We start from the raw sequence: 22,337 nt of genomic DNA on the forward strand, positions 1-22,337 counted from the left end.
TTAAGATCAAACAATTCCATCGAATTAAGTATAGTCCCTGACTTTCGTATTTTAATACAATTTAGTCCTTTCAGTTAGGTGTAAAATGCACGATTGGTCCCTTGTGCTATTCGGATCTAACTAAACTAAGAGTGCATATCAACAACCAACATCATGTATACAAAATTCATAGGACATATATAACATACAAATTTTACAACCATTATTCCCATCCAAACCACTTACATCCAGAGAATCAAATATTGTTAAAAGCACATGAAAGTTAACATTACCTTCTGCATATCAGAAATAAAGCACCATCCGTTAGTTTTGTAGTCTCCAAGATCAGCATGAAGCAGCTCCAGGAACCATCTCCAAGTGTCTGTATTCTCTATTTCAACTATAGCCCATGCAATTACGTAAATGTGATGATTGGCATCTTGTGCCACAGCATTTAAGATTTGACCTCCAAATTGTGTCTTCAGAAATGCCCTATCAAGCCCAATCAAGGGGCGACAACCTGCCTTGAATCCCATTTTGCAACCATGCAAACAAACATACATCTTATCAAATATGACGTCTCCATTTGGTTGAGGTTTGACACATATCTGTATCGTAGATCTAGGATTCGTCTTCAGTAAAGTTTCAGCATAGTCCCTTAGTTTCGCATATTGTGCCTTCTCATCCCCGTATACTACATTCCTTGCATCTTTCAGTGCCCTTGCAATGGAATTTCTATTCAGAATAAGGTCACACTTTGTCCTGAAGTACACAGCAGCCTCGCATTGCTTGAAATTGGGGTATTTCCTTACCTTTTTCACTAATTTACTAGCAACCCAAGCCCTATTAGTAGCCCTGTTGGTGTTCTCCCTCGCACAAGTATGGTTGTCGTTGAAAGTCTTGATTTGCCAACATGAGTCATCACAGTCCCTTGAGGCATACACAACCCAGGCACACTCTTTCACCTTGCACACAGCCCTGCATCTAATATTGTCATTTTTTTTAACTTAATTTTCCTCCCCTCTTGGATAGTATACTCTCTTATAGCTTCTCTGAACTCATACTTGGTGTTGAATTTCATACCTACTTGTAGATGTAGCTCACTGAATCTTGTCCCATTTTTAAATATTGGAAATCCGTCTGACTCCTCATCAGATTGTAGCTCATCTTCAGAATTAGGAGGAGTCTTCATCTCCTCTGAGTGCTAAGAATTAGCACCATCAGATTCTGCACCTGGGTCAAGTGCTTCATACACATCAACAATCCCTGGAGTTCCCATAAACCCCAAGTCCACCTCTCCATCTGACACATCTTCAACCAATGCATCATCTGGTTGCATTATGTTCTCTCTTGTCTTAGCAGCAGCATATGTAGCTCTCTTGATGTCCTTTACTTTCTTATTTCTTGGTTTGGACATACTTGCATTATCTTCACTGCTAGAGCTATCTTCTTGTATTGGCTTAAAGGAACTATCCTCTGAACTATCATCATCACTGAAATCATCATTTATAGTTAAGTCAACATGAAGAGCTCCCTTGCCCTTATTAGCAGACCTTCTATATGTTCTAACAGCCTGAGATCTTGTAATTCTCCTAGGTAAAAACTGAGGTTTGGACTTCATTTTTGCTTTGTCTTTATCTTTGGCTGTGGAGCATGCCTTGGTAGTCTCTCTCAGCTTGGTTTTCAGGCTTGGGTTGGGCTTCTGATTGGGCTTTTTAGTCAATTTGGGCCTGAAGTTGGATGTTGAGTTGGGCTTTGACTTAGGCTTAGGCTTTAGATTAGAATTGGATTTCAGATTGGGTTTCTCATGAGCCTTAGCAGGCATTGGATTTGGGATTGTGTTATCATCAATGGGGTTTGGAATAGTGACAGGGTTGGTTTCAGGGGGGTTGGAATAGGATTATTTATGGGGATTGGGTTTGCATTTGGGATAGGATTCGGTTCTGTAGTTGGGTTCGAGGTGTTACCATCAGCTTCGGGACCCTCACTTGTGTTCTTCTTGCTCACCAAGTCTCCCTCACAAGTATCATCAACCCATACTACAACCTCCTTCCCTGCAATCACCTCTGGTGTGGACACCCCATGCTCAAAGTACACATCAACAACTCCATCATTATTCTGTGCAGCAAAACACATCTCTCTTAATTCACCATCAGATGTAAGAGCCCTCAGTCCACAATCTAAGCTCCTCCCAGGAGGCAGCCACCAACACTGAAGTATGTTGTCATACCCAAGCTCCTTGTAATAGTTCCTTACGAAGAACACATCCAACGTGTCCTCATCTAAATCTCCTAAGCAAGTTCTGTTATCTGGTGAGTACACTAGTATTCTATCATCATTTTTTTTAAATATTCCCCCATGATGGAACATGATATCCATCAAAGTCTCCATCTGCATTATGCAGAAAACCAAATTGAGGAACCAAACAATCAGATTCACACATGCAAAAATAAACATTGACATTCAACCACTTATAAAACACCAGAAACACCCATCAACCAACCCAACTAAGATTGCATTCAAAACAGAGCATGGAAAAAATTTCACCACTACACACAAAAACCCTAATAGATAATCAAAAACTTTTAACTTTCATCAACCAAAATCAAATTTTCAACAAACACAGACATTGATGCTATTCTTTTTGTTGAAAAGCATTATTTTTTTCGAGTTCAAACGTACCTTCGTGTGATCGCGATGAACTGCTTCTCCTTCCTTCACCAACAACAACCACACAACACTATCACAGTGGCAGCGAACTCCATGGAGCCAAACGTTTTCAACCTTCAAACCCTATACAATGGCCAGCACTCAGGATTTCATGGTGCATTGTTTTGGTTTTCAGAAGATGAAGAGGAAGATGAAGTGATCATAGAACTTGGGTTATTTGGGTTTTGTTTCTAAATATACATGAAACGACGCCGTTTCATCCGTCCACATTTTTAGCGCCAAGATTGCACTCCAGCGTGGCACCCAGCGTGGCTTCTCAGTGCCAGGTCACTGCCGGCGGCAGTTAATTTGCCCGGAGATGTGGCTAGGGATGACCTTGGTGCAATTTTAATAAAGTCAGGGACATAAATGGTGCAATTGGTAAGTCAGGGACTAAATTGGTGCAAACCGTGAATCTCAGGGACCACTTTGGGGTTTAACTCCTTTAAAGATATTCGCCGAAATGGATATCATATTAAGACTATGAATGAGGGAAGTCATGAGTACTTATGTATAACAACTCATGATTCAAATAAAAAGTTTATATTAGAAAAGTTGCCCACACTTTCATCTGGGTTATATTATGCCAAAATTAGTGCAATTGAATCACATGCCACTATAAACCAGAAGCTTACTAACCCAAATGAATTCATAACTTGGCACGACCGATTGGGTCATCCGGGAACAACCATGATGCGGAGAATTATTGAAAACTCCCAAGGACATTCACTAAAGAACCAGAAGATTCTTAAATCTAGTGAACTTTGTTGTGCTGCATGTTTTCAAGGGAAGTTAATTTTAAGGCCATCACCAGTAAAGATTGGATTTGAGTCCCCTGAATTCCTAGAAAGGATTCAAGGTGATATATGTGGACCTATTCATCCACCATGTGGATCTTTTAGATATTTTATGGTCCTGATAGACGCATCTTCGAGATGGTCACATGTGTGCTTACTGTCTTCTCGCAACCTGCCGTTTGCGAGATTACTGGCTCAAATTATTCGATTAAAAGTACAATTTCCAAAAAATCCAATCAAAGTAATTCGTCTTGATAATGCTGGTGAATTTACTTCCCAAGCTTTTGAAGCTTATTGTATGGCTAATGGAATAAGTGTTGAACATCCGTAACTCATGTTCACACACAAAATGGGTTAGCAAAATCACTTATTAAGCGCCTCCAATTAATTGCTAGACCCTTACTTATGAGAATAAATCTTCCAACCTCGGTTTGGAGGCATGCTATTTTACATGCCGCAGCACTTATTCGTTTGAGGCCAACGAGTTACCATCAGTTCTCTCCTATGCAATTAGCTTTTGGCCAGCAGCCAAATGTTTCCCATTTAAGAATATTTGGGTGTGCGATATATGTTCCCAATGTACCACCTTCTCGCACCAAAATGGGACCCCAAAGAAAATTAGGGATATGTGTTGGATATGATTCTCCCTCTATAGTGAGGTATCTTGAGATACAAAATAGAGATGTATTTAAATCCAGATTTGCGGATTGTTATTTTGATGAATCAAAATTTCCAACATTAGGGGGAGAGAATAAGCTTCTTGAAAAGGAACTTAATTGGAATTCATCATCGTTGATGCATTTAGATCCTCGATCAGGGCAATGTGAACTAGAAGTTCAAAAGATTATACATCTGCAAAGAATAGCAAATGAATTGCCTGATGCATTTTCAAATACAAAGAGGATAACCAAATCTTATATACCAGCGGAAAATTCTCCAATTCAAATTGATGTCCCAGTTGGACAAATTGCCACCGAAGCAAATACACGCCAGAAGCGTGGCAGGCCTGTCAGTTCCAAAGACAAAAATCCTCGATAGAAAAAAGAGGTAAATACTATTCCTGTTGAAAAAGACATAGTAAAGACACCTGCGGTTATCCAAAATTCTGATATGGTTTTAACGCAAGAAGACGTTCAGGTACCTGAAAATTGTGAAAATAACGAGATCTCAATAAATTATGTCTTTACAGGAGAGAAATGGGACCGAAATAAGACAATTGTCGATGAAATATTTGCATAAAATATGGCATTAAATATCATGCATGAAAGTAAGGATCTTGAGGCAAGATCAGTCGAAGAATGTCAACAAAGGAATGATTAGCCAAAATGGAAAGAAGCCATGAAGGCTGAGTTAGACTCACTTGCAAAACGTGATGTCTTTGGACCTGTAGTCCGTACACCAGAAGATGTAAAATCTGTTGGATACCGATGGGTATTTGTGAGAAAACGAAATGAAAAAAATGAAGTTGTACGCTACAAAGCTCGACTTGTAGCACAAGGTTTTTCACAGAGACCCGGTATAGATTATGAAGAAACGTATTCCCCTGTAGTGGATGCGATAACATTGCGTTATTTGGTCAGTTTATCTGCATATCATAAACTGCATATGCATTTAATGGATGAGGTAACAGCCTATTTATACGGCTCATTAGATCGGGATATCTATATGAAAGTCCCTGAAGGACTAAAAATATCTAAACCATCCAATGAATATTCGCACGGGTTATACTCAGTCAAATTGTAAAGATCTTTATATGGTCTAAAGCAATCTGAACAAATGTGGTATAATCGTCTTACTGAGTATCTGGCCAAAAATGGATTCAAGAATGATGATATCTGTCCATGTGTTTTCATAAAGAAATCTGCATCTGGATTTATTATAATTGTTGTGTACGTTAATGATTTAAATATCATTGGGACTCATGAAGAGATTCCAACAATTATAAAAACTCTAAAAGAAGAGTTTGAGATGAAAGATCTTAGAAGGACTAAATTTTGTCTCGGCCTGCAGATCGAGCATATAAAGAATGGAATCTTTATTCATCAAACAACATACACAGAGAAGATCTTGAAAAGATTTTATATGGATAAGTCACATCCTTTGAGTACGCCAATGATCGTAAGATCTTTGGATGTGGAAAAGGATCAATTCCGTCCTAAAGAAGAAAATGAAGATATCATTGGTCCTGAAGTACCATATCTCAGTGCCATTGGAGCGCTAATGTATCTTGCTAATAATACAAGACCCGATATATCATTTGCTATGAATTTACTAGCAAGATATAGTTCCTCTTCAACCAGAAGACATTGGAATGGAATCAAACAAATCTTTCGATATCTTCATGGAACGGTTGATATGGGATTGTTTTATCCCTATGGATCCAAGTCACAACTAGTTGGCTATACAGATGCTGGATACTTGTCTGATCCACACAAAGGGAGATCTCAAACAGGATATCTATTTACATATGGTGGAACAACTATGTCATGGAGGTCCACGAAACAGACGATTGCTGCAACATCCTCTAATCATGCCGAAATACTTGCGATTCATGAAGCAAGTCACGAGTGTTTTTGGCTCAGGAGTTTGATCCAATATATCCTGTCATCATGTGGACTGATTGATCATAAGATAGCTCCAACTGTCCTGTTTGAAGATAATACAGCATACATTGCTCAACTTAAAGGCGGATACATCAAAGGCGATAAAACAAAGCATATTTCTCCCAAATTCTTCTTCACTCATGATCTTCAAAATCAAGGGACAATTGATGTCCAACAGATCCGCTCAAATGACAATCTGGCAGATTTATTCACAAAGTCACTCCCAAAATCCTCCTTTGAGAGATTGGTACAAGAGATTGGGATGCGCCGATTTCGAGACATTAAATGATGTCGACAAGAGGGGGAGACTGTACTCTTTTTTCCTTGGTCAGATTTTTTCTCATTGGGTTTTTCTTGACAAAGTTTTTAATGAGGTAGTCTCCAAGGATATTGTACTCTTTTTCCTTCACTAAAGTTTTTTCCCATTGAATTTTTCTTTAGTAAGATTTTAACGAGACAATAATCCTAAATGGGCATCCAAAGGGGAGTGTTGTGATTAGGGCTGTCCATGGATCGGATCGGATCGGATATGGCCGAAAATTCGATCCGATCCGCACAGTTCCTATCAGATCGGATCGGATACAATATCCGCGTTTTTGAGTGTCGGATCCGATCCGCACATTTACGGATCGGATCGGATTGGATTGCGGATATATCCGCATGATTAAGCTCATTTTTTTATTATTTTTTTAAGTAAAAAATTCAATAAAAAATGTTTCTTTCACACTTTTAAATCTATTTGTTCCTAAAATAATTTTAATCAATTTTTTTCTAAATAACAAAAATAAAATAATACAATACATAAATAACAAGTTTAACAACTACTAACTAAAACATACAAACTAACAAATAAGTAAATATAATAACAAACATTCCAACAAACACTTCCAATAAGTAAAAACAACAAGCACTAAAATACTAAAAGCCTCATTTAAAATAAAACAGCAACATTATAACACACTAAAATCTAAACAATCTGCAAATGCTTATCAACCATCAGCAGAAATAAAACAACTTGATCCAAGATTATAACACACTAAAATCTAAGATTGTTGAAAGAACATTGAGAATGAAGTTTCTTGCTACTTAAAAATAAAACAACTTGATCCATCCTTTCTTAAATCAGCAGGCAGCAGACATCAGCAGCAATCATGAATCGTGTATTCCTATTAAAATAATACATATTGAAAAATTAGTGAAACATGTTAGAATAAATTGAACAAAAAAACAGTCTAAGTTATTATACACTAATACAAGTACTTAGTTATAAACTTATAATACCTAAGATGGTTCAAGAGGATGTAATTGACTTTGAACTTCAGGATCTCCAGCACTAGTAACTCCAGAAAATTCTATTCAATTAAACAACCAAATATGTCGAAGCCAATGGGATAAAATAAAGAATAAAGAATAAATAATGACGAAAAATAAATGAACCAATTCATTATATACCTGAATCAACCGCAGCATCTCCTTCATCAAGCTCAACCAAAATCTTAGCAGGTTTTAACCAATTTTGAGTACAAATTAAAGCCTCTACAGTGGTGGGACTCAAAGCACTACGATAAGGGTCAAGGACACGACCTCCGGTGCTAAAAACTGACTCAGACGTCACAGTAGAAACAGGGATGGCTAATATATCTCTAGCCATGCAAGACAGAATTCGATGCCTCAAAGTCTTTCCTCTCCACCATCTCAATATATCAAATTCACTAAAATCTTCTGCCACTTCATCTTCCAAATACCTATCCATCTCATTCTTCTTGAGCTCACTTAACTTTATCCTTTGTGTTTGTTTCCACTTGCTCATAGGGTCTTCAATCATAATGCTATCAATGTCACTCGTGTCTAAACTCGGATTTGGTGTAGTATTGGAAGAAAAGCTAGTATCTTGAGTATCTTGAGGGGGGCGAGGATTCCATATGGTATATTGCTCAAACAATTTAGTAATAATATCCTTTAATTTTTTGAAGATCCTTGAAGACTTTTCACCTTCACCATACATCTCAGACAAAGTGAACTGAATATATTCCAACTTATAATGGGGATCAAGGAACACAGCAACAAGCACTAGATAATTTAAAGATGGTTTATTGGCTTTGTCACTTGAAGTGAAAGAAGAAGAAGAAGAGTAACGGTGATCAGAATCATCCTAATACTTATCAAACTTAGCTTTCATAGCTGATGCCATCTCACGCAACACCAAATCATCACTTACAATCCATTTATTTAAAGTGCATAATATCTTACACAATACATGGAAAAAAGTATTTGAAGTTACATTCAAAGAACTAGAGAATGAAAGAGTTGCATGATAGAAAATTTGCAAAAACCGCATGAAAATACGAGCTCTACTCCAATCTTCATCACTAGGAGCCCCCCTCATCATCAACATATCTCTCAAAATGAGCATCTTCTCTCGCAAGACGAGCAAATGCCTTTTCGAACTTTTTAGCCACTTCCAACATCATATAAGTAGAATTCCACCTAGTTGGCACATCAAGAATAATCATTTGACGACTAGTAATGTTTGCCTCAAGTGCGCACCTCCTAAAGGTTGCTAATCTAGATGGAGAGGACTTCACAAACTTACAAGAAGTTCTTATCCTAGCAATAGAAGAGTTTAAATCTTTTAAACCATCACAAACAATTAAGTTCAAAATATGGGCAGCACATCTCAGATGGACAAATTCCCCACCCAACATAGTACAACCATTCCATTCTCGCATAATTTTAACCAAAGTATTCACAGCAACAAAGTTGGACTAGCATTATCTACAGTTACAGTACAAAGCTTCCGAATACCCCAATCTTTTAGGCACTTCTCTAACGCTTTTCCTATGGTAACACAGTATGATCAGCAATCAAGTTAAAAGACAATATTTTCTTATTCAACGTCCATCCATCATCAATGTAATGAGCAGTTACACACATATAGTTCATGTTTCGAACAGATATCTAAGTGTCAGTGGTTAGAGAAATCATCTGATGGTTCAACTCCAAGAGGGATTTAAGTTTGGTCTTTTCCTCTATATACAATTGCATACAATCTCTAGCAACTGTCTGACGACTCGGGATTTTAAATTGAGGTTGCATCTCACCACAAAAGTCTCTAAATCCAGTATTTTCTACAAACTTAAATGGGAGTTCATCAATTATTATCATCTTACAAAGTGAAAGCCTACACCGCTCCTGGTTAAAGTCTACTGCCTTCAATGTTGGTGGCTCATCTAAATTAGAATTTGTGAACACAAGGGTTTTTTGTTTTTTATCAACATGATTATTTGGGTTCTTCGCACAAGTTCCAATGTATTTTTTTTTAGATTAGAGGTGCCATCCCTACGACTATGACATTGTAACCATTTCAAGCAATGTTTATATTGAGCTTTAGTTTCTTCCGTATTTTTTTTAAAGTGATCCCAAACAATAGAAGGGAGCCTGTTAGCCTTTCGTTTACCTGGCTGGCCTGTCTGTGTCTCTGTTCCAGCAGTAGGAGCATCACTTGAGGCTAGATTAGTCACTGATTCCCCTCTCCTTGCTGACTCAGAAGGTGTCGATGCAGCAACATTTGGTGGAGTAGGAATGCTCCCTACTTTAGATCCACTTGTATTGTTTGTAACTGCTTGCTTATCAGCCATTTCAAGCAACACAATCCTACAAGAAACATCTCACATAATTACATAAATCATACAAACATAGAATAGAACACCAGCATCTCACATAATTCATATAAACAATAACATGAGCAGAATTCTTTAAAAAACACAATAACAGTAAGGGTAATTACAACAGGTTACTATTATGTATTGAAAATAAGTCAAAAAATTGAGTTCAAATACAGAACAGAGAAATAGAGCATTTCAATTCAGCAGGTTACTCATGAAAATTACCTGAAGTCCTGAACACGGTGAAGAGATTAGGGCCTAGGGGTGAGAGATTGGGGGTTTTTCCACCAGAGAATCTAAGCAGCTGCTGCTAGTGTTGCTCTGGTTCTTGAGCATCAAGGTTTTCCACCAGAGCTCGCCGTCTTCGATGTTATCCAGATCCAGATCCAAGATTCAACGCCATAACAGCCTGCTCAAGGATCTGAACATCGTCGTCAACGTTGACGAGAAAACCGACCAGCGCAGGCAGGAACGGCGGGGGTGAACGGCGGGGTGAATGGCAGAATAGGTGAGAGTCTGAGAGATTGGGGGTCAGGGGGTGAACGGCGGGGTGAACGGCGGGGTGAACGGCGGGGTGAACGGCGGGGTGAACGGCAGAATAGGTGAGAGTCTGAGAGATTGGGGGTCAGGGGGTGAACGGCGGGGTGAGCGGTTTCAGAAATTGGGGTGAATGGGTGAGATTGGGGTCTGGAGATTTGGGTTTCACTTTGTTTCAGGCTTTCACATTTCAGCGCCGTGAAGGAAGGAACAAGGAAGGCTGGAAGGGAAGGGACGAAGGGTGAAGACGTGAAGTGCAAAATGTGAAAATGAGATTAGGGTTAGGTTAGGTGGCTGCAACACAAAGTAACTAACGTATATATATTTTTTATTTTTTTATCTTTTAATTATTTTGTGCGGATCCGCGGATCGGATACGCGGATACAGCACAGAAATCTGCAATCCGATCCTTAATATGTGCGGATCGGATGCGGATAAATACCGCAGATCTACGGATATGATCCGATCCATGGACAGCCCTAGTTGTGATAAGAACGTATTGAATGCCCATTTATGAAATTGGGCGGCTAATCTTTCCTATGCTGAAGGAATAACTTTTCAAGGCAAGTTTAAAATTAATGAAGGTTGAAATCAAAAGCTTGTCACCTGTATAAATAGTAGAAGCAACGATTGAAACAACACAGTACACACAGCAATAACAATATTCTCTCTCTTTATACTCTTCTCTCTTTACATACGATACTACTTATATTAGTAATATATATAAATCACTTTTATTATATCAAGATAATTATATTGGTGAACATTAATACTAGAATTTTATATCTCTCTATCTTATATTTATATCTTCCTTATTTATTTATTTTACAACAAAAGGTGATTTTTGAGGTTTTTTTATGGTTTTAAAAGTCAGACCGGACCAACCGGTCGAACTGATCTAATCGCGAACCGATGATATTAACAATCCAGTTTAGGGCTGGCAATGGTTAGGGTAGGGTAGGTTTACCCGCGGGTTTAAAATTCTATTAAAACTCTACCCTACCCTACCCGCGGGTTGAGAATCTCTCAATCCTAACCCTACCCGCACCCTAAAGTTCTAAACCCTACCCTACCCTACCCTACTCGTAGAAATATCAAATTTTTTAAAAGTAAATATAAAATTCAATAATTTCAAATTTTACATATTAATGACATAAAAAATAACAAACTAATGCTCTAAATCACTAAATTAACTAACTAGTTTAGTGGTTGTTCACTTATTGTAAGTCATTACATAAGAGAGGTTGTGAGTTTAACTCTCACTTTCTTCACTATATACCTAATTTTTATAAAATATGTGTTATATTTGAGGTGCGGGTAGGGTAGGGTAGAGTACACCCTAAACTCGTACCCTACCCTACCCGCAGGCATACCCAGACCGTATCCTACCCTACCCGAACGGGTTGGACCGGGTTGAGTACTCGCGGGTAGGGTATGAATTGCCAGCCCTAATCCAGTTAGATACCGATGGAGAATCGCTAAACTGGCCAGTCCTGACAGGTTAGAATGGACCGGGAACCGGTTGGTTTGAAAGAAACGGCGTCGTTTTGGCAGAAATACTGAACCATGCCTCTCACTCTCACTTCACTTCTCACTCCTCTCTCCTCTCAACCTCGAGCAGAACTCTGAATCACAGTCATTCCCCCTTCTCCAACCGTCAGTGGCTCAGTGCTCGCTTGTTCTTCACTTGTTCAGTTGTTCTTTTTTTTTTTCTTTTTTATGCTCTGTTTCTGTTATTAGCTCTGGTCTGTAATTGGCTCTGGTCTCTGATTACCTCCGGTTTTGTGTGTTGTGATTTTATTGATTAGTGAATGTCTTGTGATTAGCTCTGGTTCTTCACTGATTATTGGTTCTTTACTGATTCGTGATTAGCTCTGGTTCTTTACTGATTTTGTGTGTTGTGTTTTACTGTTTTGTTTTGTGATTTAAATTTAATTGTACTTAGATTGTGATTATTGAAATTTGGATGATCATTGAATGTTTTCTGCGTTTAACTTTTTATTGAATGATTATTTGATTATTGATTAGCTCTGGCTGTGTTGGTGTTCTGTATGTCGTGATTTGTTTGCGTATGATGTGCTGGCTGTTCTGTATATTGTGATTTTTTTGCGTAGCGATCTGCTGCTGTGTTGTGTTTAACTGTTTTGGTGACTTAATTGTGTTTAGATTGTGATTGTCTTGACGAATTATTGATTTCAGTTATGGATTACCTCAATTGTGTTCTTCCCAATTTCAAGCCTCTTTAGATGCAAGTCATTAATAGATAGATCTTCATGGAAATCAATTCTAAATTTCCAGATTAAAGGGCTCTTGGTTATGGCTGTATAGCTCTGGTTTAATGCTACTTGAACATGGGACTTGTGTTCAAATGGAAAACATAAGAGTTGACTGCTAAACTGTATTCCAGGTTTTTCTTGAAGTGTGTTATAACAAAAATAGTTGTAGCAACTTTTCTACTTGTAAGGAATGGTGATATGATTAGGAAAATTTGCAAGTTTTACATGATATATCAGCTAAAGAGTAGATAAAAGTGATGCAAACATGACGAGAGTAAAGTTGATCACATTGCATTTCCTTTTTAGGGTTGTGTTTATAATTTATTTATTATTTTATTATAAAACGATTTTTTTTGTTGAACCACGGTTGAACCGGTTGGATCAGTCAACCAGTGACTAGAACGGCTCGATGACCGATCCAGTTCTCAGAACCTTGGTTTTTCCCTTCAATGATCACTGTTTTAGATCTCTTTGTTCTTGAGATTTGGTTTTATTTCTGGTTGGGACGGGTGATGTGAATCTTTTACTTGGAAGTTGGTTTTTGGTGCTTTCCTTTTCAAGTTGCTTGCTGCTTCAATTTGAGGGAATTGTGAATTTGTTTTAAGCTGTGATTGAAGGTTCCTTCGTTTGGGTGTTCTTCACTTTCCCAGTGATAGTAGCTACCACTATGTGTATGGAAGCTTAGCCTTTGATTCTTTGAGCATACACGTATCAAGTTATTCTCACTTTGTTGCTGTGTTTTAGTTGTTCCTATTGGTGGTGTTGTGATGTTACTGTGTTTTAATTGTTCTTGTTGTTATTGTGATTTTTAGTTCATGTTCGTGTTCTTGTTTTATTATAATTTGCTATAACTTTTTAATTGTTTGTGTCTTATAATTTGCTATAATTTGTTAACTTGTTGGGTTGCTGTGTTATAAACTTATAATTGTTCTTGTCGTTGTATAATTTGTGTCTGATTGATAACTTATATTTGTTTTAGTTATAAACGATAGTATCAATTAAAAAACATTTGTTATAATTTTGTTATTTGACTTTTGAATTTGTACTTGAATGAGTTTATAACATTTTGTTTGATGTAATACTTTTTAATTTAGATGACATTTTAAGGTTTACAATAGATTATGATTATGTTTATTGGATTTATTTATATATTTTATTATTATTTTATTATAAAATGATTATTTCGGTTGAATTACGATTAAACCAATAAATCATCAATAGCTAGAACGGTTCGATGACCGATTTGGTTTTCAGAACCTTGCTCATAAGCCTCACTCACTTTATAAGTTTCTATCTCTAACACCCACTGTCCGCGTCAGCACCCACGCCAGCTAGTCTCGTCGCCGCTGGTGTGCTGTCGCTGCCACTGCTCTGCTCTCACCTTCACTGCCTCTGTTCTTCCCACGCAATTTCCCCCAATGCCTTTCTCTCCTTTTCTCCCTATCCCATTACTTGCGTGCTCTTTGTTCTCATCTCCCTCGCCGCTATGCTTTCGCTGCCACTACTGTTTATTACATCTATTTATACTGTGACTCTGTTTATTAACTTTGTAAGTTTATTACATTATTTATTTGTTTATTTATGGCTCTCTTTATAATATGTGCTTCCTTGGGATTGAAACTGAATCCATCTATAAAAATGAAGATAAATTTTGCCGATTATGGTTTTGGTCTGATTGAAGCTTTAAACTAATTTAGGTTTATCATTGAAATTTGAATATTTTAGTATAAGATTGAAAGATTATTTGCTAATTTATGTTTTTGGCTGTGTGATAGGAAGATAGTATTGCCATATGCTCTCAGAATGGATATATGAATGATAGAGTTATTTAGGTGACGCGCACCACCTGGTTGATAGAATGCTTCGCCTAGTGCTTCTGAGAATTAGGACTGGCACTCGCAGCCGCAACCTTACACCTTCCTTCACCTCCCTTCATGTGATTCCCAGGTGCTTCTGCACCCATGAAAAGAAGTCTTCTCTGGATTTTACTCGAATTGAAGTGCAGCACCTCCCAAGGGTGCTGATTATAGGACGTCCCAACGTAGGAAAGTCTGCATTGTTTAACCGTTTGATTCGGAGGAGGGAGGCTCTGGTATACAATACCCCGGAGGACCATGTCACACGTGACATCCGAGAGGGACTTGCCAAGTTGGGTGACCTTCGCTTCAGAGTGTTGGACTCTGCAGGCCTTGAAGCCCAAGCATGTTCCGGCACCATCCTCCACCGAACTGCTTCCATTACTGCTAATGTCTTACACAACTCTCACTTGGCTCTCTTTGTCACTGATGCAAGAGCTGGACTTCATCCTCTTGATCTGGAGGTTGCCAAGTGGCTCCGCAGGCATGGTCCTCAAATCAAACCCATCGTTGCCATGAATAAATCCGAATCACTCTTTGATTCTGATGGCTCGCTAGCCTCTGCTGCCAATGAATTGTACCGGTTAGGATTCGGGGATCCTATTGCTATATCTGCCGAGACTGGCCTTGGTATGCCGGACCTTTATCACTGTCTTAGACCTCTGCTCCACCAACATATGCTTCGTCTCCTCAATGGTAACTCAATTCTAATCTCGCTGCATTGCATTCCATCATTGTTTGTTGCCATCTAATTTTGCATTCATGCTTGTTAATATAGACCTAGATGACGGTGATCACGACAATAGCTGCATTGGGGATGGTAGCACCCCTGAGATTGAAGAAAGTAAGCTTCCATTGCAGTTGGCAATTGTAGGGCGCCCAAATGTTGGGAAATCAACCTTACTCAATACGTTGTTACAAGAAGATCGTGTTCTTGTGGGTCCTGAAGCTGGTCTCACAAGAGACTCAATCAGGACAGAGTTTGAATTTCAAGGAAGAACAATTTATCTGGTACGTTCCCTAGATATTTTGTTATGGACTTAGGACTATCAATAGAGTTGAAGATCAATAACAGAGAAAAGCAGGATGTTGGTTGTAATATATTGCCTGGTCTTCATGATAAAGTCATTCCCAACTTGCAATAATTTCAATTTTCTTTTCATATATTTTCTTGGTACATCAGTTATATGTTTAATCATTGAACATAACAGAATCTGTAAGCTGGAATGAGTATAAATTGTCAGCATTGGAACCTATATTTTGATAAAAGGTGGTTGATAGTCAGGCTGACATGGTTTGCGTTAGGGGTAATAAATAGCTCCTAAGTGAACATCTAGTATTGTTAAAATTTTTGAATTTTGTCCTGCCATTCAGGTTGATACTGCTGGGTGGTTGCACAGGACAAAACAGGAGAAAGGAGCAGCATCCTTGAGCATTATGCAATCAAGAAAGAGTCTACTCCGAGCTCATATAATTGCTTTGGTGCTAGATGCAGAAGAGGTATGGTGTACATATTGCACATTTTGAACAACTGCATTTTTTCATAAGCCCTATTGTTGTAATTTACTTCATTTGCTTCTGTTCAGTGTTCACAAACCAGAAGTTTAAGCTAAAAAGACATTTTTGTGATTGAGAACTAGGGAGTGTTATTTTTCTTAGTTGTCTCATGTCTGTATATCAGATTGTAAATGCTAGGCGAAGTATGACGCATGCTGAAGTGGTTATAGCCCGAAGGGCAGTGGAAGAGGGGCGCGGCTTGGTTGTGATTGTGAACAAGATGGACCTTCTGAGAGGCAAAGACAAAACATCATCCTATGAGAAGGTTATGGAGGCTGTTCTTCAAGAAATTCAAACAGTTATACCCCAGGTTTGTCTTTTTGACAAAGCTTGACATTAATTCTAGATTGTTGTGTTTGACATCAGGCTTTGAAGTGTTCTAGATGTCAGAATTAGGTATTTGGACATGATGCTATAATTAGCAATGATTTCCAAACAGAAGAAAATTGAGGATGAACACTGAACAATAAACAAGACTTGTCGTCTGTTCTGTGATTCAGCATTGATTTTTGGCAACTGTCAACAGATAACAGGAATCCCAGTCGTATTCATTTCAGCTCTGGAGGGAAGGGGCCGGACTGCTGTCTTGAACCGGGTCATTGATACATACGAAAAATGGTGTTCAAGATTACCAACCGCTCGCCTTAACCGTTGGTTGCAAAAGGCAATAAACTTCATCTAAAATCACTTGAATCTGGCAGTAATTTTCTTTTTCTTACTTTGGTTCTCCTCTCTCATTTGTTGATCAGGTTATGAGCCGGCATTCATGGAAAGACCAGGCAGCACAGCCAAAGATAAAGTATTTCACTCAGGTCAAGGCTCGGCCACCTACGTTTGTTGCATTTGTGCGTGGGAAGACTCAGCTCTCAGACACAGACATCAGGTTCTTAACAAAATCCTTGAAGGAAGATTTCGATTTGGGTGGAATTACCATAAGAATCATGCAACGTTCCGTCGCTAAGAAAGATGCAACTGGTAGTAGTAGTAGTAGTAGTAGCAAGAGTAGTCATCCGGTTTCTAGAGCTGAAAGGGTGGTGTCTGACAAGAGAAGCGTCTCAGTTGAATGACTGTTGACTAAATCAAATCAAAATCAGATTCCTAATTCCTTTCCTGAATCTTTTATGTAAATAGAATTAATTATAAATCTTTTTCTTTTTGGGTTTAGCTTAATTTTAGAGATTTTATGATTAGAAATCTTTCCTTTATTTTAGGCTAGTATTTTTCCTTTCTTTCCTATTTTCTAGTTATTTCTATTTCTGTAATTCCTTTATAAAGAGGCTGATTCCCTGTACATTTGATAATACAATACATTCAAACACTTCAATTTGGTATCAGAGCAGGATCTCTGCACTGTGCCTCTGATTTATAGCTATGGTTGACAGTTCCTCAGTCATTAATCCTGAACAGAAGGAGAACACCACTCCTACTCCAATTGCTCATAAGGCTGAAAAATCATCATTGAGTAAGGAATAGGTTGAGCAGCTCATAAGGTTGTTAAATTCCAGTTCTGTGTCTAGTACTCCTAGTGGTTCTTTGGCTCAAACAGGTAATTTTAGTATTCCTATGTCCCTTAACTGTACCTCAAACTTGAATGCACCATGGATTATTGATTCAGGTGCATCTGACCATATGACCAGTCTCTCCCCTTTATTTAAAACTTATTTTCCTTGCTTTGAAAATGAAAAAATTAGAGTTGCTGATGGTAGTTTTTCATCTATTGCTGGAAAAGGTACAATTAAACTGTCCAAAAACATTGACCTAAGAAATGTCCTACATGTACCAAAGCTTTCTTGTAATCTTCTCTCTATTAGTAAAATCTGCAAGGATTCCAATTGTGCTGTGACATTCTTTGATACTCATGGTATTTTTCAGGACCGGACTTCGGGAAAGATGATTGGCAGTGCTAAGATGATGGATGGGCTTTATCACTTTGAGGATATTTCGGAGGATAAAATAGTTCAAGGATTTAGTGGTATAAGTTCTATGCCTATAAAGGACCAAATAATTCTCTGGCACAATAGACTAGGACACCCTAGTTTTCCATATCTCAAACACTTGTTTCCAAGTTTGTTTAAAAATATTGATTCTTCCTTACTTAAATGTGAAAGTTGTATTCGTTCAAAGAGCCATAGAGCTCCTTATTACTCTCAACCTTATCATGCATCTAAACCCTTCCACTTGATTCATAGTGATGTATGGGGTCCATCAAAAATAACTCAATTTGAAAAAAAAATGGTTTGTAACTTTTATTGATGACCACACACGACTATGTTGGATCTATCTCATGCATGAAAAATCTAAGGTTTCTAAAATTTTTCAGTATTTTTCAACAATGGTAGAAACACAATTTGACACAAAAATTTCAATATTAAGAAGTGATAATGGCACTGAATACTTTAATAAAAATCTTGGTGAATTTCTTCAAAAGAAAGGTATTCAACATCAATCTACATGCTCCAATACACCCCAACAAAATGGCATTGCTGAAAGGAAGAATAAACACCTTCTTGAAGTAGCACGTGCCATTATGTTTGAGGGTAATATTCCAAAGTATTTATGGGGAGATGCTGTTCTAACAGCAGCTTATCTCATAAATCGAATGCCCACACGTGTGTTAAATTACTGCACACCGTTGGATACTTTCAAAAAGAATTTTCCAGCATGCAGGTTGCATTCTGACTTACCTTTAAAAGTATTTGGTTGCACTGTGTTTTTACATACACCTTCATATCGAAGTAAACTTGATCCAAGGGCAGAAAAATGTATTTTTATTGGCTATTCCCCAAGTCAAAAGGGTTATAAATGTTTCAATCCACACACCAAGAAAATTCATGTAAGTATGGATGTTACTTTTTTGGAACATGAAACCTTTTTTCAAAAAAATTCTCTTCAGGGGGAGAGTCTAAGGAAAGAAATTTTTTTGCATGAACCTTTACCCACTCCTATCTTACATATTGAGGATACAACTTTCACTAATCAAGTAAATTCTGAAACAATTGCAAAACAAGATGTGAAAACCAATTCTGAAATTGTGCCAGAATTAGTTGGAATCCAAACAGGAAAAGAAATACCACAAGAAAATGAGCTTCGGTGTTATGTTCGGAAATATCCCAAGAAGACTAGAGACCAGCCCATCATCTCTGTACCAACCCAATCTGAAAACCCGGAAGACGGCCCAACTGTAGTACTTCAGGAACTTCGAGGTAAATCTGAAATTGTCACTTCTAATAATAATTTGCCAATAGCCCTTAGGAAAGAAACCAAAACCTGCACCAAAAAAGTACTTAAAACCAACACCAACCATCCTATTTCCAATTATGTCTCTTACCAAAATCTCTCTAAAAAACATCGAGCTTTTACTTCTAAAATTACAAATCTGTTTGAGCCTAGGAACATAGAAGAAGCACTAGATGATCCCAACTGGAAATTAGCAGTGATGGAAGAGTGGCATGCACTCAAGAAAAATGAAACTTGGGAGATTGTCGATCTGCCACAGAATACAAAATTGGTTGGCTGCAGGTGGGTTTTTACCATCAAGTACAATGCTGATGGAAGCATAGAGAGGTATAAGGCTAGGTTAGTAGCTAGGGGATATACACAAACCTATGGAGTAGACTATCGAGAGACTTTTTCTCCAGTTGCCAAACTCAGTTCTGTGCGGGATTCTCTTATCTCTTGTTGCGAATTACAATTGGCCTTTACACCAATTGGATATAAAGAATGCTTTCCTGAATGGGGAACTAGAGGAAGAGGTGTTCATGAAACTTCCACCTGGATTTGAAGCTGAACTAGGGAGGAATAAAGTGTGCAAACTAAAGAAATCTCTCTATGGATTGAAACAATCCCCAAGAGCTTGGTTTGAACGACTTGGAATGGTGGTGAAGGGACTTGGTTATACTCAAAGCCAAGCTGACCATACACTTTTCTATAAGCATTCAGCAGCTAATAAAACTGCCATCTTAATTGTATATGTGGATGACATTATTCTGACAGGTGATGATTTTTTGGAGCTAAAAGACTTGAAGGAGAAGCTTGTCAAAGCATTTGAAATCAAAGAACTTGGCTCATTAAAATACTTCCTTGGAATTGAATTTGCAAGGTCTAAGGAAGGCATTTTTATGAACCAACGAAAGTACATCCTAGATCTTTTAAAAGAGACGGGATTACTTGGTTGTAAAGCTGCTGAAACACCTATAGAGCTTAACTTAAAATTGAAGCCAGCTGAACCAGAAAATGTAATGGACAAAGGGAGATATCAGCGATTGGTAGGGAGGCTAATCTATTTATCCCATACACGCCCGGATATAGCCTTTGCTGTGAGCATGGTAAGCCAGTTTATGCATTCACCTGGTCAAGAACACATGGATGCTGTCTTTAGAATCCTAAGGTACTTAAAAGGGTCGCCTGGGAAAGGGTTACTCTATAAAAAGCATGGACATCTTCAAGTAGAAGTTTATACAGATGCAGATTGGGTTGGGAATGTCATGGATAGAAGGTCAACATCTGGGTATTGTACTTTTGTTGGCGGAAACCTGGTTAGTTGGAGGAGTAAAAAACAGAGTGTTGTGGCACGAAGTAGTGCAGAAGCTGAGTTTAGAGCAGTGGCTCATGGAATATGTGAAGCAATATGGGTAGAGAAAATCCTACAAGAACTAAAAGTTTCCATTTCTCCACCAATGAGGTTGTATTGTGACAACAAATATGCAATTTCCATTTCCCATAATCCAGTGTTGCATGATAGAACTAAACATGTTGAAGTTGACAAGCATTTTATCAGGAAAAAGATTGAGAGAGGACAGATTTGCATTTCATATATTCCAACCACGGAACAATTAGCAGATATTCTAACTAAAGGATTACCCAAGAAGACTTTTGATAGCATAATAAGCAAGCTGTCAATAAATGATATCTTCAAGCCAGTTTGAGGGGGAGTGTTGACTAAATCAAATCAAAATCAGATTCCTAATTCCTTTCCTGAATCTTTTATGTAAATAGAATTAATTATAAATCTTTTCCTTTTTGGGTTTAGCTTAATTTTAGGGATTTTATGATTAGAAATCTTTCCTTTATTTTAGGCTAGTATTTTTCCTTTCTTTCCTATTTTCTAGTTATTTCTATTTCTGTAATTCCTCTATAAAGAGGCTGATTCCCTGTACATTTGATAATACAATACATTCAAACACTTCAATTATGACAATTTTGACTTTGAAGAGAAGGATGGTAGCAACACCTCATTCTCCAAAAAATTTCAACATTGCGGTAAGAATGTAGAGTTATTTAACATGTAATGCTATAATTAGTAGTTACTCTCCCTTCTGAGCTGCACTCTCTGCTGCAGTTGGAGCCTTGGATGGTCTTGCTTGGGCAGTTAGGCTCTCTTTTCTTTTTGCTTGTCTGTTTTTTATTTTCTCTCTCTCTTTTTTTTTTAATTTATTTAACTTGGGTAACCCCAAAAAAAGGTAGAATATACTTTTTGTCCTTAAAGCTTGGCAAGAATTTTAAAAATATCCTTAAGTTTTATTTTGTTTCAATTTTGTCCCACAAGTTTTCGATTTGTATCAAATATATCTTGGCAGCTAATTTTTCAAAAAATTTAGGACCAAACAATTTTATAAGAACAACTTTCAACACAAGTAAATCGAACATAATTGTCATGCATTGTTGTTGGATTGGTTTTAAATTTTTTGAAAATTTAGCTGTCGGAGATATATTTGATGCAAATCGAAAACTTTTAGGACAAAATTGAAACAATAAAATTTACGGGTATTTTTAAAATTTTTGCCAAATTTCAAAGACCAAAAAAATATTTTACCGAAAAAAAAATGCCACATTGTGTATATATTTATATTACATGAATAATGAATTATATTTTGATGATGATATTGTTGGGTAGTGTTTTTGGATTATTTTTGAACAAAAATATTAGAAAAATTTTTGTTGGAGAAATTTGAAAAATATTAGAAAAGACTGGAAGAAATTGTGAGACGTGTAATTAGTATAATATCATGTGATTGCTCCAATGCTTACTATATCCGATTCGCATTTATTTTTAATTTTTTCTCCAAATTTCATGATATATGACAAGCATATATTGGCCACCTTTACCAAGTCCCTCTGAGGATGCTCCTGTCCAATTGCCCTCTTTTTCAACGGATAAATTCCATTTACTTTTAGATATGCTACCATTAGAGTTGAAACAGCTTTTGACTATAGATAGTGAGGGAGTTACCATGCTCCATGATGTTGTTCTAATAAAAAAAAAAGATTCATTTACTTTTGACAAAACAGCCAATTGGCACTCTCTATAGTATCGTTAGAAATGCTCTTTAAGGATTATCATTAAATCGTAATAAAAGTT

The 22,337-nt window shown here is 37.4% G+C and overlaps 2 protein-coding genes across 6 annotated transcripts; one reads left to right on the top strand and one right to left on the bottom strand.

The window, feature by feature from the left end:
* On the bottom strand, positions 246-1,171 carry LOC107615349. Its single transcript, XM_016317420.1, has 2 exons — positions 1,067-1,171; positions 246-944 (listed from the first exon to the last, which is right to left on the bottom strand). Exons 1-2 carry the CDS (start codon positions 1,169-1,171, stop codon positions 246-248), a joined length of 804 nt encoding a protein of 267 aa, XP_016172906.1.
* Positions 12,537-21,856, top strand: LOC107618287 (GTPase Der). 5 transcript variants are annotated; one of them, XR_001615183.2, is made up of 9 exons: positions 12,537-12,667; positions 14,342-15,118; positions 15,201-15,433; positions 15,797-15,922; positions 16,104-16,289; positions 16,506-16,643; positions 16,729-17,042; positions 21,170-21,238; positions 21,318-21,856. XR_001615183.2 is itself a non-coding variant. In XM_016320304.2 (8 exons), the coding sequence occupies exons 2-8, from the start codon at positions 14,425-14,427 to the stop codon at positions 21,171-21,173; spliced, it is 1,695 nt and encodes a 564-aa protein (XP_016175790.1). In that variant the 5' UTR covers positions 12,537-12,667; positions 14,342-14,424; the 3' UTR covers positions 21,174-21,417. The 5 variants fall into 5 exon arrangements, 4 of the variants coding, with proteins under 4 accessions (XP_016175790.1, XP_020968301.1, XP_020968302.1 ...); XM_016320304.2 differs by having other exon boundaries at positions 21,170-21,417; XM_021112642.1 differs by lacking the exons at positions 21,170-21,238; positions 21,318-21,856 and adding an exon at positions 20,938-21,109 and having other exon boundaries at positions 16,729-17,073.

Source organism: Arachis ipaensis, chromosome B09, assembly GCF_000816755.2.
Source record: "Arachis ipaensis cultivar K30076 chromosome B09, Araip1.1, whole genome shotgun sequence".
NCBI lineage: Eukaryota > Viridiplantae > Streptophyta > Magnoliopsida > Fabales > Fabaceae > Arachis > Arachis ipaensis.